General features: G+C 33.7%; 2 protein-coding genes across 3 annotated transcripts in view; one reads left to right on the top strand and one right to left on the bottom strand.

Annotated features, from left to right (window-relative positions):
- The window catches only part of LOC136024704 (neuronal acetylcholine receptor subunit alpha-10-like), a 644,557-nt gene that overhangs the window by 258,664 nt on the left and 370,447 nt on the right, over positions 1 to 15,446 (top strand). The gene's annotated exons all lie outside the window — the stretch shown is intronic.
- LOC136041473 (zinc finger protein OZF-like) lies at positions 9,234 to 13,003 on the bottom strand. The gene is made up of 3 exons (XM_065726203.1): positions 12,433 to 13,003; positions 10,772 to 11,513; positions 9,234 to 10,730 (listed from the first exon to the last, which is right to left on the bottom strand). Exons 1-3 carry the CDS (start codon positions 12,545 to 12,547, stop codon positions 10,112 to 10,114), a joined length of 1,476 nt encoding a protein of 491 aa, XP_065582275.1. The 5' UTR covers positions 12,548 to 13,003; the 3' UTR covers positions 9,234 to 10,111.

The following is a 15,446-nucleotide window of genomic DNA, read 5'->3' on the forward strand; positions in this document are numbered from 1 at the left end:
AGAAAAAAGCTCAAAAGAAAATTTAGTATATCGTTTTATAGAGGGGTTTCATTGGGATGGATAGTTTTATGCCCTAGTTGAAACCAACCTTGTCTACTACTTACTAAATGTTTTTTTTTTTTAATGCAACCAGTACGCCCAGATTTAACAAAGACACATTTTTACGCCCCAAACAGATGCAAAAGAAAAGTAAGCTACACCTTTTCATTTGGAAAAACAGAAATACACAAGATCATCAAATCTGAAGCATACCTTTATCCTCGTCAATATTCGCCTCCCGTTTAAGTTGGTCAGCACTAAGTTTACAATCTGTAGAAATGTCAGGGGCAACAGCAAAAAGACTGGTTTCATGTTTCATTAATAACATAGAATATGTGCTTCCAAAAATATCTTTGTCATCATTTGAGGATGTATCTTCAGCTTCTACAAAAAATCAGAGTAAACATAATATAAAAACACATAACAAGTTTGTTTCTTATAATGCGTTGAAAAGCATTGTAAATATTTAATATGCCGCAACTTTAATAGGGTAGTCTGTGGATGAGTAAAGATGAACTGGGCCTTCTGGCATCTAAAGACCTTGTAAATATAAGAACAAGAAGGGTTTCAAAGAGAATCAAATTTAAAACTAAAAAATATCGCGGAAATAACGGTCAATTATAGTTAGTTCTGTCGAAACGTTAATTCACTATACTTGAAGTAATAGCTACCCATAAAAAACAAATCACAACCCATAGTAGGAAGAAGCTTAAGACATGACCGGAAAAAAATTGATGGGTGACTCACCACTTGGGTGAAACATAAACAAAAATAGAAAACAAAAAGCATACAATTGAAATCATCAACGTCGAAATGTAGATTAGAGATTTCATGCCCCCCCCCTTACCAACAAGAAAATCATTTTTATTTTACTGTTGATTTGTTTTGGTATTTTATGATCTTTTAGTTTTTGCTCGAGTCAATTTGTCATCTTTATTTTATAGTTGGACTCCTTGAAAAGTTTATCAAAAGACTTCTTACGCAATATATCTTCTTTTTCTTCATATACTTATCTTTTAACCAAAGACAGCTTGACCTACTTTCAAATATCAATACTTTTTTAACCTTTTTTTTAATTTATGCCTCTTCTCGAAACCTATTCCTCGAGTAAAAGTGAAAACATATAAGAGAAAACTAGAAGTTTAAAAAAAAACTAAAAGTTTTACGTTAAACAGAACAGCTCCATCATTTGAACAAGACAGTACTGACACTCTCAATGCTTCTGAATACCATAACATAATTTGCACTTAATTACCATTCCTAAAACATTGTATCTTTTCTATTTTGACAAACTGGATTTAATTACTCTTTTGATTTATTTCAACTATAAGAGCAGAATTATTAACATTATCAGCCTTGAAATTTTCAACTAAAAACTCTCAGTTGGCCTTGAGGTATTGATGAGGGGTCTTATTGACAAGCAGCATACATATATAAGCAACATAACCTTTTCGTGTAAGATTCTATTTTATACCTTGTTGTATTCCTAAGATATTAGATATAAGATATTATTATTAATTATTATATTATTATTATTAAGATATTATTAGATATAGGATATTAGATTCCTAAGATATAAGATATCCTGCAAGGATATATTGACGACCTAGATGCACTTAAGCTACTTTGATTTAGTTCCATTGTTCAGGCAGAAGTAGTGGTAAAATTAGCGCTAAAAGTCTCAAGCCTTGAGAGTTTCAGATACACTACACACCCCATTCATAACCTATATGTAAATAGCGTGTCTCCATTCAGTTCAATCCCGTCCTCACCATTTTCAGAAAGTTTAATTAATATGCTTAGAATTAGCAATAGCAGTAGGCATTGCAACAGAAGCAATAGTATGGCCGATGGCAGTAGTATTAGAGACGGCACTACTGTAAATAAAAATAAGATATAGCTTGATGTAGATATAGCTTGATAAAGATATAGCTTGATGTAGGAGTGTAAGAACAGATGAAAACTTGTTAAAGAGTTGCAAAATATTTTTTTTCTGAAATGATATTATGGAACCTTTTGGAAAGTATTTCTTTGTGTTGGGATATGCATAAAGTCTAAAAGAATGGTTGTGGGTAAAAAAGATGTGTATTTCAACTTGAATAAAATGGGTGATGAGAAATATTAATAAAAGAATGAAATGGTATTGTAAAGCGTTCCGAAAGGTATTGCTTGAATTGAGATATGTATAAATCCGAGGAAATAATAAAAATGTGAAACAAATATTAAAATACTAAAAAAACAGTTAAAAGCGTCAAAATATATAGCAGAAAGGCTTAGTTTAAATAAAATCGAACTTAAAAGCCTTTTGAAACTGAGTGACAGCAAAGATCTCTCGAAAAAATGTCAGATACACTACATATGAAATGTTTCAGATACACTACACACCCCATTCATAACCCATATGTAAACAGCGTGTCTCCATTCAGTTCAATCCCGTCCACACCATTTTCAGAAAGTTTAATTAATATGCTTAGAATTAGCAATAGCAGTAGGCATTGCAGCAGAAGCAATAGTATGGCCGATGGCAGTAGTATTTGAGATGGCACTACTGTAAATAAAAATATTTACAGTAGTAATATTTATTATTTTATACAAAATGAAAAGTAGTAGTATTTATATTCGTTTTTTTCGGTCTAGTGACACCACCCGTCTCATGTCCTGATAGTTTTAGCTTAAAACTTTAAGTCAGGCCTTCCTAAACTAAGGATTTCATTATAAACATTTGCTTTGGTGATGTCTGAAATTATTATCATCACTTCTAGGAGTTTTGTTTATAATGTGAGTTGTTCTTATTTATTTATTATTTTTTTTCGTGTGTTCAGTTGTCGTGGTTTTTTGTGTGTTGTTTTTAAAAAAAAAAACATTTTTTTCTTTTTTTTTGTCGCCTGTATTTTTTTTTCGTTGAGAAAGGCTCCCGGACATGGGGATGAAATATTCGAATTATTTTTTTTTCGTTAAAGTGTATTTTTGTTTTTATATTCTTTTTTTGTTCACTACTTTTTCGAAATTAAAACCTGTTTTCTCTTTGCTTAATTTTTCGTAAACCAAGGGTCGTGACGCCAAATGGGGTCAGGAAAGATTTCAAGGTTAAATATTTAAAATGACGATTTTATAACATCTAGATGTGAATTTTTCAGAGTAACTCTCACAAAACTGCACACACACAAAAAAAAGGTTGAAATGCACGCACACGGCTTCAGCGAGACAATGATTCAATAACAATGACTGTAATGTGAAATAGCGTAGTATTAACTCTCTTCACACTGTTACCATATTGGCTTAACCATCAGTTCTTACTTATTTTTTGTGCCTTCTGGTAGCACTGGGTTGTCTAATGAAGTCAACTTTTAGTGTTTCACCATAACGAGTTTTCATTTTTTCACTAATTAATCAATTATTATATGAGATATTATAATATTACATTTGTTATTATAATTTTTCTTTTAGATTTTTATTTATCTGTTATTATTTCTTTTTTATAATATTGATTTATTATTATTATTTTTTTATATTTATATTTATCTATTATTATTTTTAATTCAGTTATTTATTTATTTGTCTATTTTTTTCATATATATATAGTTTATAATTTATTTATTTTTGGTTTATTTTTAATGATTTTAATCGAATAGTTGTATAACATATGTGTCCGTAAGAGACAATCTTTTAACCTTGTTTTTCTAGCTAGGCCACATACCCCCCCCCCCCCCCCACTGCGAACATATGTGGTCCAGAGAGGATTTTACCCGGGGAGATTTAGTTAATGGGGTATATAAAATTCCTTGTTCCTGTGGAAAGTTTTATATTGGTAGAACTCACCATCAATTTACTGAAAGATTTATTGAGCATCGCAACTCAATAAAAAAACCCTACAACTAAGAAAGCCTCCCGAAACTTTTGTTTCGGCTCTAGCTGAACACACCGCTACATTGGAATGAAACTATCCTACCTCCAAATGTGCTACGAATCAAACTATCCTATGTCCAAAAATGGAAAAAATTGATTTTCGGTCTATCTAGTGCTAAATTGTGTGCTGAATCCAAATTTGCAGTCAGAATTGGCCCTACGCCACTAGAAAGGCTTTTTCTGTCTTATCTTATGTTGCAAATTTGCTTTTCTCACACCTTGAAACTATTCTATGTCCTTATTTGGACTTGGGCTAGTTTCAAGCAGTAAATTTTGATGAGTTGCAGGACATAGGATAGTTTGTTTGGACTTAAGATATTGCCATTCTAAAGTATCGATACGTCTTTTTGGACATGGGATAGTTTGATGGCAACGTTTGCCTTCACCATCATCAATATTTATAGTAAAATATTGCAATTATGAAGGAAGGGTGAAGTTGCAAATTGAATAGAGGAAGAATGCTAATGGAACTAGCTAGAGAGAAGGCCAGGAAAGGTAAGAGAAAATTGCCTGATTCTTATTCTTGTCCCTTTTTTTGTCTTTTCAATGTTACTATAACATTAGACAGTAGACCATTTAGTTATTGTGCTTTCCTTAGATATTGTGGATTTCTTCAGGTCCCCTCTGGCGACTCTGGCCAGTCACGTCAGCTCATTCCTAGGTAGATCAGTCAACCACAAGGCCTGATTTTTGGATACCCTATGCAAAACGTTGGATACCTGTTGGCACTCTAAGCCTGACCTATCTCACTATGGGTGAAATCTGATTGGTTCATTTTTGAGCTTCAGTCACATCATCAATACTTTATTGGCAACAGATATCCACTGTTTGGCATAGGGTATCCAGCGTTAGGAATAGGCCAGCGTTTGGCATATGGTATCTATGCCAAATGCTGGGTATATCAAACGTTTTGCAAAGAGTATCCAAAAATCTGGGATTTGTGGCAGACTGGGGTAGAGTACCTAAATGTATGGTTGCTGCCATCCCTGAGCTATACCCATCACTGGCACTGTGCCCACTAGAACTGAGGGATTCGATTTTACAACATCTGATCTACTATTACAGTATTATCTGACCTTTCCACTAATACTGATAAAGTCTTACTGGTTACACACCATCTCTTAGGTCAAACTTAACATCATCCCTTCTGCCTGTTCACTAGCTCTACAGTGGGGAATATGAAATGGTCGATGTGACTACTAAAATGTGCCGGACAACCTGTATTACTGGTGGACAGTGGCGTTAATAGGTTCAAATGAGCCATGATAGCTCGGATGTTGTAAAAGAGAGTGAGATTGTTGCTTGTAGCTGTAAAAACTTCAGTCTAAATATTTTTTAGAGTAGGATTTATAGGTTTACAAGTCCATTAGTAGTTTACAAGTTTTCTAGACTTCCTGGATATAAGTCTTCTATACATCCTGGATACTGCCCGTTTATTTTATAGAGTTTGGTAGCATTAAGTGAACTGAACTGAATAGGCTGAATATTTGCAGCATATAAATAGTAGACATAAAGCCATACAGTATTGTCAACATCTGTGATTCAGTGACATCAGATTTTCTCTAAACATCTAACGTGGCAACCTTTAAATCTGGCAACAATTTAAACAACATAAAAAGCTTATTTGATTTAACTCACTGTTGCTACAGTTATCGGGGCTTCAACATAAGATTTGACTGCCCTAAAAAACAGTACTTATGTATGACATTGACGTAACAATTTCTTTTTTTCCAGGTTCGGCAGTGACAACTACTGGCAACAAATCTGACTGCAACTCTAACGCAAATTATTTGAGCAGTAATTTACTCAAGGGAGTTGGAAAGAATGCTATGGGCCATGACCACAGAAGCTGGCAGCTCGTTTGAAACGAATGAAGCCCGTGCAGATTCACATTTGACGGTAAAGACTAGTCTTGACCTGGAAATGATGCAGTGCATTCCTGACGCTCCTCATGTGTCAGACACTCCTATTCTGAATCTTGACGTGTTCTTTCAAATTAATGAGCAAGGCTCTAGTGCAGATCTTTCTGTGCATAACGATTCTGCCTTAGGTGCAAGCGAAACTACCATTCAGGATGAATCCGAGAACTTTTGTGAGCTAGGCATTACTGGTGCTGCATCTGCTTTTGAACTTAGTGGAATAAAAGAGAATGGGACTATCTCTGCTAATAAACTTAGTGGAGTAGAGGAAAATGACAGTGCGTCTGCTGGTGAACTTAGTGTAACAGAAGAAAGTCCTACTGCCCAGGGAAAGAAGAGGAAGAGAAGACCTTCCAGCTGGAAAAGATACATAGAAAAGAAGATGTTGAATGGTGGCATTAAACACATTAGTAGCAAAGGAAAGACTGTGCCAGAAAGGACTATGAAAGGGCCTTGTAAGTGCAGGATGAAGTGTTATGAAAGAATTCCGGAAGAGACTCGAATAAGCATTTTCAGGTCTTACTGGGAATTGGGTGATATTAATAGACAAAGAGACTACATACTTCAGCAAGTTAGTCAAGCGAAAAAAAAACGTTCTAGGATACATAAAAGCGATAATGATAACCATGAAGAAGGAACAGAGGGACAGAACAATGACACTGAGAGAGCAGAGAGGAGGGTGTTTTCAGTAGCGTATTCCTTGTGTATTAATGAGGAACCTGAGAAATTCTGTCGACTGTTTTTCGTAAATACGCTAGGAATTTCTGAACAGATGGTGAAAACTGCGTTGAAGAAAAAAGTGCCTGGTACGGGAGCTTCGAAAAGGGATGAAAGAGGTCGAAAAGAGGAATCCCGCAGATTCACCGATATAAGAGAACTTAAATCCTGCAGGGAGCATATAAAACTTTTGAAAAAAGTCCCAAGCCATTACTGCAGAGCTAGATCTAAATCTCAGTATTTGTAAGGTTGGATCAAGAGTCATGCTCACCTTTATAGACTTTATCGAGAGTGGTGCCTGGAAAACAATAGACAAGCTGCGAGATCCGACAAATACAAAGAGATTTTTCAGCATGAGTTCAATCTCAGCTTTTTCCGTCCCAAAAAAGACCAATGTGACAAGTGTGTTGCGATGGACAATGCTAGCCCGCAGATGAAAGAACAGTTGACTATACAGCACAGTGAGCACATCAGAAACAAGGAAGAAAGTAGAAAGTTTATGGCAGAGGAAAAAGAGAGAGGAAAGATGGACCCTGAAAGGATTATCATAGCGTGCTTTGACTTACAAAAGGTCCTACAGTGTCCGCGTAGAGAAGTTTCTTCTTATTACTATAAGTCGAAACTTGACTGTTACAATCTCAGTATCTATAACTGCAATACTCGCTAAGGAAACTGCTACATGTGGCATGCAGGCACTGCTAAAAGAGGCTTGTCAGAAATCGGGAGTTGTGTTTACAGCTTTATTGTGAGTAACGTAGAAAAAGGAGCAAAAGAATTCGTTTTCATAAGTGACAATTGCGGAGGACAAAACAAGAACAAGAACCTTGTTTCCCTTTATTTATACTGTGCCAGTAAATTTAAGATAGTAATTACTCACATGTATCTTGAAACCGAGCATACGCAAAATCAAAACGATTCGGTCCATGCTGTCATCGAGAGATTTGCTAAGAACCAAACAGAGTATGTGCCTTCTCAGTGGTTTCAGATTGCAAAAAGTGCATGTTTGAAGAGTCCTTACAAAGTAAAGGAAATGGGAATGTCTGATTTCTATGATCTTGATAAGCTATGTAGAGAGACCAGTTATAATTTTAACGTCGATCTTAACGGGGTTAAAGTGAACTTCACAGAAATCCGAATGTTGAATGTTGATTACACATTGCCTGACATGATTATTGTACGGACCAGCTGGGCAGCTAAAGACATCAAGATGATTGAAACAATCAGGAGGTCAAGAAGGGGGAAAGCTTCAGTGAAGAAGTCAGCTGGGTCGTGCAATTTGCAAAAGCTGTATTCTGGTCCAGTTCCAATTCGCGAAAGAGTGTACCGCTTTATTCAAGATCTTTGTAAAAAAAATTTGATTCCTGAAGCTTATCACCAGTTTTTCAGAGACCTTCCGTTCAATTTTTTAAAAGAACGTTCTGCGGAGTCGGATGATTCTGATTAACTTCGTTTTATTTTTCTCTTTTGATACTTCGAATAGTAATTTTTCATTTTGTCATACTTTGAATATGAATTAAAATAATATATGGTGAAATAATTGATATAATACGGACATAGGATGGACTGTGCCTTCCTTCAGCAGGGCTTCTCAGATTTGTAACTATCCTATGTCCAAAACTTGGACTTAGGATTGTCTTGTTCCGATGTAGATAATATAACTACCATCCTATATCCAGTTTTTTTGACGTTCTGACCTAAGTAGGTAAAAAATATATTCACTAATACATAGCCAATACGAAAGAGCTCTACAGTCCGGTTGTTCCCCTAAAACCTCTTTTTGAAGTACTGGAAAAATAATCTTAAAAACTTCAAATAGCTCTCCTGAAAAGCAGCGGTTTGGGACGTTGATTCCTCGGCACGCTTTCTTTTCTGACTTTCTCTATCAGCAGCAAGTTTTTTGGCATAGACTCTTTGAGCATCTTCATCGGCTTTTGCCATTGTAAGTTCATCAGTCATTTTAAACTTAAACATTAATAGATTTCTACGTGAACATATATGTCTTAATATCTTTAATGACGTCACCGTCATAGCAAAAATGACGACAACTAACTTCATGACGTCAGCCGACACAGAAACATGACATCACCTGATCCACAGACAGACACACAGACAGACAACTTATTTTTATATATATATATATATATATATATATATATATATATATATATATATATATATATATATATATATATATATATATATATATATATATATATATATATATATATATATATATATATATATATATATATATATATATATATATATATATATTCACAGGTGGGACACAGGGACACAACTACAATGGCGTGTAACTAATATGGCGCGTAACTACTTACGCGCGCGGGGGGGGCTTGGGGGGGCACGAAGTGCCCCCAGCAACTAGGTGTTTGGGTGGCGCTTCGCGCCACCCCAACAGCTAGTCTTATATATATATTTATATATATATATATCTATATATATATATCATTTGAAATATTTGATAAGTTTCATCAAATTTATGGACTTTTATTCTGCAAGCCGCATGGAAAAGACAAATGTAAACAACTTTTCAAAACACATCAAACTTCAAATGTGTCAAATATAATCTTGGTTAAAATCACAAATTTTTTTAAAAGAGGGATTAGGTATAGATTCCAGGGAATTAAAAAATCAAAAACAAATAAACACGCATCCGTGATCTGTCGAAAATCAAAAAATATAAAAATTCCACATTTTGGTAGATAACAGCTGCAAACGCTGAATCTGATGGTGTGATTTGTCGTTAATCTCCTTTTTTAAAGATTGAATTACTGATGTGACAAACAATTCAGCAGAAGATCTAACCTATCTAATCAGCAAAGGACTCACTCAGGAGAAAAACCTTTGGAATGTGATATATGTGAGCAAAAATTCACATATAACCTTTTGAATTGGATTCGTTACCACGAATTGTTTGATCAGAAATGAAATTAAAGAAAAAATTATGGAAAACAAGATAATTTAGAGAAAATAGTTTGTAGGCGTCATCTTGTCTTAAGTATGCTGTGAAATTCAACTCCGGTCATTTTGTGCTCTAACGTGAAATTTCACACGAATGGTAGACTTCTTGTGTAATTTTTCCTATACTATGATAAAGCACTATATTTGATAAAACTGTTAAAAAAAGACAAATCTTTTACAAATGTAATAAGAAACATGTTGAAAAACTGATAATTATGCATTGCTGACATTTAAAAAAGTGTTTTCAAATATATTTTTGTTTACAAAATTTTCCACATGAAACAAAATTGTATACATACAAAAAAAATTTTGCTCTAAACTGAATTCTTTGATAGTTTTATTAAGAAAGTTTCCTCAACATACAAAACCCTTACACACTGACATACAAAAAGGGTTTTACCACAGTGTGAGTTCTTTGATGATAAGATAGTTGGGATCTTTGGTTGAATTTTTTCTCACACCTATCACATTCGAAAGGTTTTTCTCCAGTATGAGTTCTCTGATGGCGAGACAAAGCGGAACTATGAGAAAACCATCTTTTACACATTTCACATTCGAAAGGTTTTCTCCAGTATGAGTTCTTTGGTGACTGGATAGATGCTGCTTTTGGCTGAATTTTTTCCCACATATATCACATTCAAAAGGTTTTCTCCAGTATGAGTTCTATGGTGACAGGATAGACTCTGCTTTTCGCTGAATTTTTTCCCACATCTATCACATTCGAAAGGTTTATCTCCAGTGTGAGTCCTTTGATGAGTAGATAGGTAGGATCTTCGGCTAAATCTTTTATCACATCTAACACATTCGAAAGGTTTATCTCCAGTGTGAGTCCTTTGGTGACTGGATAGAAGCTGCTTTCGGCTGAATTTTCGCTCACATATATCACATTCAAAAGGTTTTTCTCCAGTGTGAATCCTTTGGTGACTGGATAGATGCTGCTTTTGGCTGAATTTTTGCTCACATATATCACATTCAAAAGGTTTTTCTCCAGTATGAGTTCTATGGTGAAAGGATAGACTCTGCTTTTCGCTGAATTTTTGCTCACATATATCACATTCAAAAGGTTTTTCTCCAGTGTGAGTCCTTTGGTGACTGGATATATGCTGCTTTTGGCTGAATTTTTGCTCACATATATCACATTCAAAAGGTTTTTCTCCAGTATGAGTTCTATAGTGACAGGATAGACTCTGCTTTTCGCTGAATTTTGCTCACATATATCACATTCAAAAGGTTTTTCTCCAGTATGAGTTCTCTGATGACGAGACAAAGCGTAACTATGAGAAAACCATCTTTTACATATTTCACATTCGAAAGATTTTTCTCCAGTATGAGTTCTTTGGTGACTGGATAGACTCTGCTTTTCGCTGAATTTTTTCCCACATATATCACATTCAAAAGGTTTTTCTCCAGTGTGAGTCCTTTGGTGACTGGATAGGTTAGATCTTCTGCTGAATTTTTTGTCACATCTATCACATTCGAAAGGTTTTTCTCCAGTGTGAGTCCTTTGGTGACTGGATAGATGCTGCTTTTGGCTGAATTTTTGCTCACATATATCACATTCAAAAGGTTTTTCTCCAGTATGAGTTCTATGGTGAAAGGATAGACTCTGCTTTTCGCTGAATTTTTGCTCACATATATCACATTCAAAAGGTTTTTCTCCAGTATGAGTTCTTTGGTGACTGGATAGGTTAGATCTTCTGCTGAATTTTTTGTCACATCTATCACATTCAAAACGTTTTTTCTTAACATTATTTTCTAACATTATATTCAAAACATTATTTTCAGTAAATACATAAGTGCTGTTTGGCCCCTGATGTTGATAATTCAAATTCGTTTCGTCATTTAGACACTTAGACATTTCTTCATTTCTGCTTTTAAGACCTGGCATGCTGGATAATTCACCACCTTCTTTGTTGATACCATTATCATAGAGCGTTGTAGCTGGGAAAACTAAAATAATATAAAATTCACAAAAATAAATCTCCGATTCTTATGCTTTTTAGCCATTATTTTATATGGTATGAAACTCAGCTTTTAACAGTTCAAACCTTACACGGCTACTAAAATTTAATTTTAATTGCTCTTACCTTGGTTACATATTTATAAAATCCAATTTGAGGCATCATTCCTATTATAGTACAAATTCCTTATTCCTTTCTTTGTTTGGTATTTATAAATTCTTAAAAATTAAGATTTTAACAAATCTTCAACTTTGTGATGATAAGAAAGCTAATAAAAATACTATATTAGTAGCAAAAAAAACAAATAAAATCTCAGATAATTTTATCCAACTAATAAAGATCATAATCCGCTTTCAATTTGGAACAGTTAAAATTTATGAACAATGCGTGTTTTATTTATTTCTAAAATGATCCTTGCAGCAAAAAGGCTGATTGCACTCCATATACAGTATCCACTTATTTGGTGACAATATTACCATAAAAGTAAGTGAAACCAAAGCCTTGTTTGAATAAATTGCTGTGAGTAGGGAAAGACATACTGGCATATTACTTTTATCGCTCACACTCCTTGTACACATAGCTAAATCACTGCACCCTAAACAACAGAAATTACCTCATATGTTTTAAATTTTGAAATAGTTCTAGAATTGTAAAAGCTAGAAAAAAGCTCAAAAGAAAATTTAGTATATCGTTTTATAGAGGGGTTTCATTGGGATGGATAGTTTTATGCCCTAGTTGAAACCAACCTTGTCTACTACTTACTAAATGTTTTTTTTTTAATGCAACCAGTACGCCCAGATTTAACAAAGACACATTTTTACGCCCCAAACAGATGCAAAAGAAAAGTAAGCTACACCTTTTCATTTGGAAAAACAGAAATACACAAGATCATCAAACCTGAAGCATACCTTTATCTTCGTCAATATTCGCCTCCCGTTTAAGTTGGTCAGCACTAAGTTTACAATCTGTAGAAATGTCAGGGGCAACAGCAAAAAGACTGGTTTCATGTTTCATTAATAACATAGAATATGTGCTTCCAAAAATATCTTTGTCATCATTTGAGGATGTATCTTCAGCTTCTACAAAAAATCAGAGTAAACATAATATAAAAACACATAACAAATTTGTTTCTTATAATGCGTTGAAATGCATTGTAAATATTTAATATGCCGCAACTTTAATAGGGTAGTCAGTGGATGAGTAAAGATGAACTGGGCCTTCTAGCATCTAAATATCTTGTAAATATAAGAACAAGAAGGGTTTCAAAGAGAATCAAATATAAAACTAAAAAATATCGCGGAAATAACGGTCAATTATAGTTAGTTCTGTCGAAACGTTAATTCACTATACTTGAAGTAATAGCTACCCATAAAAAACAAATCACAACCCATAGTAGGAAGAAGCTTAAGACATGACCGGAAAAAAATTGATGGGTGACTCACCACTTGGGTGAAACATAAACAAAAATCGAAAACAAAAAGTATACAATTGAAATCATCAACGTCGAAATATAGATTAGAGATTTCATGCCCTCCCCTTTACCAACAAGAAAATCATTTTTATTTTACTGTTGACTTGTTTTGGTATTTTATGATCTTTTAGTTTTTGCTCTGAGTCAATTTGTCATCTTTATTTTATAGCTGGACTCCTTGAAAAGTTTATCAAAAGACTTCTTACGCAATATATCTTCTTTTTCTTCATATACTTATCTTTTACCCAAAGACAGCTTGACCTACTTTCAAATATCAATGCTTTTTTAACCTTTTTTTTTAATTTATGCCTCTTCTCGAAACCTATTCCTCGAGTAAAAGTGAAAACATATAAGAGAAAACTAGAAGTTTAAATAAAAACTAAAAGTTTTACGTTAAACAGAACAGCTCCATCATTTGAACAAGACAGTACTGACACTCTCAATGCTTCTGAATACCATAACATAATTTGCATTTAATTACCATTCCTAAAACATTGTATCTTTTCTATTTTGACAACTGGATTTAATTACTCTTTTGATTTATTTCAACTGTAAGAGCAGAATTATTAACATTATCTGCCTTGAAATTTTCAACTAAAAATTCTCAGTTGGCCTTGAGGTATTGATGAGGGGTTTTATTGACAAGTAGCATACATATATAAGCAGCATAACCTTTTCGTGTAAGATTCTATTTTATACCATGTTGTATTCCTAAGATATTAGATATAAGATATTATTATTAATTATTATATTATTATTATTAAGATATTATTAGATATAGGATATTAGATTCCTAAGATATAAGATATCCTGCAAGGATATATTGACGACCTAGATGCACTTAAGCTACTTTAATTTAGTTCCATTGTTCAGCTAAAAGTCTCAAGCCTTGAGAGTTTCAGATACACTACACACCCCATTCATAACCCATATGTAAATAGCGTGTCTCCATTCAGTTCAATCCCGTCCTCACCATTTTCAGAAAGTTTAATTAATATGCTTAGAATTAGCAATAGCAGTAGGATTTGCTCAGAAGCAATAGTATGGCCGATGGCAGTAGTATTAGAGACGGCACTACTGTAAATAAAAATAAGATATAGCTCGATGTTGATATAGCTTGATAAAGATATAGCTTGATGTAGGAGTGTAAGAACAGATGAAAACTGGTTAAAGAGCTGCAAAATAACTTTTTCTGAAATGATATTATGGAGCCTTTTGAAAAGTATTTCTTGGTGTTGGGATATGCATAAAGTCTAAAAGAATGGTTGTGGGTAAAAAAGATGTGTATTTCAACTTGAATAAAATGGGTGATGAGAAATATTAATAAAAGAATGAAATGGTATTGTAAAGCGTTCCGAAAGGTATTGCTTGAATCGAGATATGTATAAATCCGAGGAAATAATAAAAATGTGAAACAAATATTAAAATACTAAAAAAATCAGTTAAAAGCGTCAAAATATATAGCAGAAAGGCTTAGTTTAAAGAAAATCGAACTTAAAAGCCTTTTGAAACTGAGTGACAGCAAAGATCTCTCGAAAAAATGTCAGATACACTACATATGAAATGTTTCAGATACACTACACACCCCATTCATAACCCATATGTAAATAGCGTGTCTCCATTCAGTTCAATCCCGTCCTCACCATTTTCAGAAAGTTTAATTAATATGCTTAGAATTAGCAATAGCAGTAGGCATTGCAGCAGAAGCAATAGTATGGCCGATGGCAGTAGTATTAGAGATGGCACTACTGTAAATAAAAATATTTACAGTAGTAATATTTATTATTTTATACAAAATGAAACAGTAGTAGTATTTATATTCGTTCTTTTCGGTCTAGTGAAACCACCCGTCTCATGTCCTGATGGTTTTAGCTTAAAACTTTAAGCCAAGCCTTCCTAAACTAAGGATTTCATTATAAACATTTGCTTTGGTGATGTCTGAAATTATTACCATCACTTCTGGGAGTTTTATTTATAACGTGAGTTGTTCTTATTTATTTATTATTTTTTTCGTGTGTTCAGTTGTCGTGGTTTTTTGTGTGTTGTTTTTTTAAAAAAAAACATTTTTTTTTTGTCGCCTGTATTTTTTTTCCGTTGAGAAAGGCTCCCGGACATGGGGATGAAATATTCGAATTATTTTTTTTTGTTAAAGTGTATTTTTGTTTTTATATTCTATTTTTGTTCACTGCTTTGTCGAAATTAAAACCTGTTTTCTCTTTGCTTAATTTTTCGTAAACTAAGGGTCGTGACGCCAAATGGGGTCAGGAGAGATTTCAAGGTTAAATATTTAAAATGACGATTTTATAACATCTAGATGTGAATTTTTCAGAGTAACTCTCACAAAACTGCACACACACACAAAAAAGGTTGAAATGCACGCACACGGCTTCAGCGAGACAATGATTCAATAACAATGACTGTAATGTGAAATAGCGTAGTACTAACTCTCTT

This window comes from Artemia franciscana, chromosome 1 (genome assembly GCF_032884065.1).
Source record: "Artemia franciscana chromosome 1, ASM3288406v1, whole genome shotgun sequence".
Classification (NCBI taxonomy): domain Eukaryota; kingdom Metazoa; phylum Arthropoda; class Branchiopoda; order Anostraca; family Artemiidae; genus Artemia; species Artemia franciscana.

Bases quoted from the DNA above. Each gene is read 5' to 3' on its own strand.
- LOC136041473 (XM_065726203.1), bottom strand. From the start codon at position 12,547: ATGTTATTAATGAAACATGAAACCAGTCTTTTTGCTGTTGCCCCTGAC. The intron at 11,514-12,432 runs GTATGCTTCAGG...ATATTATTTTAG, and splicing joins GAATATTGACGAAGATAAAG to TTTTCCCAGCTACAACGCTC. The intron at 10,731-10,771 runs GCAAAATTCAGC...CTGTCACTATAG, and splicing joins TTTGAATGTGATATATGTGA to AACTCATACTGGAGAAAAAC.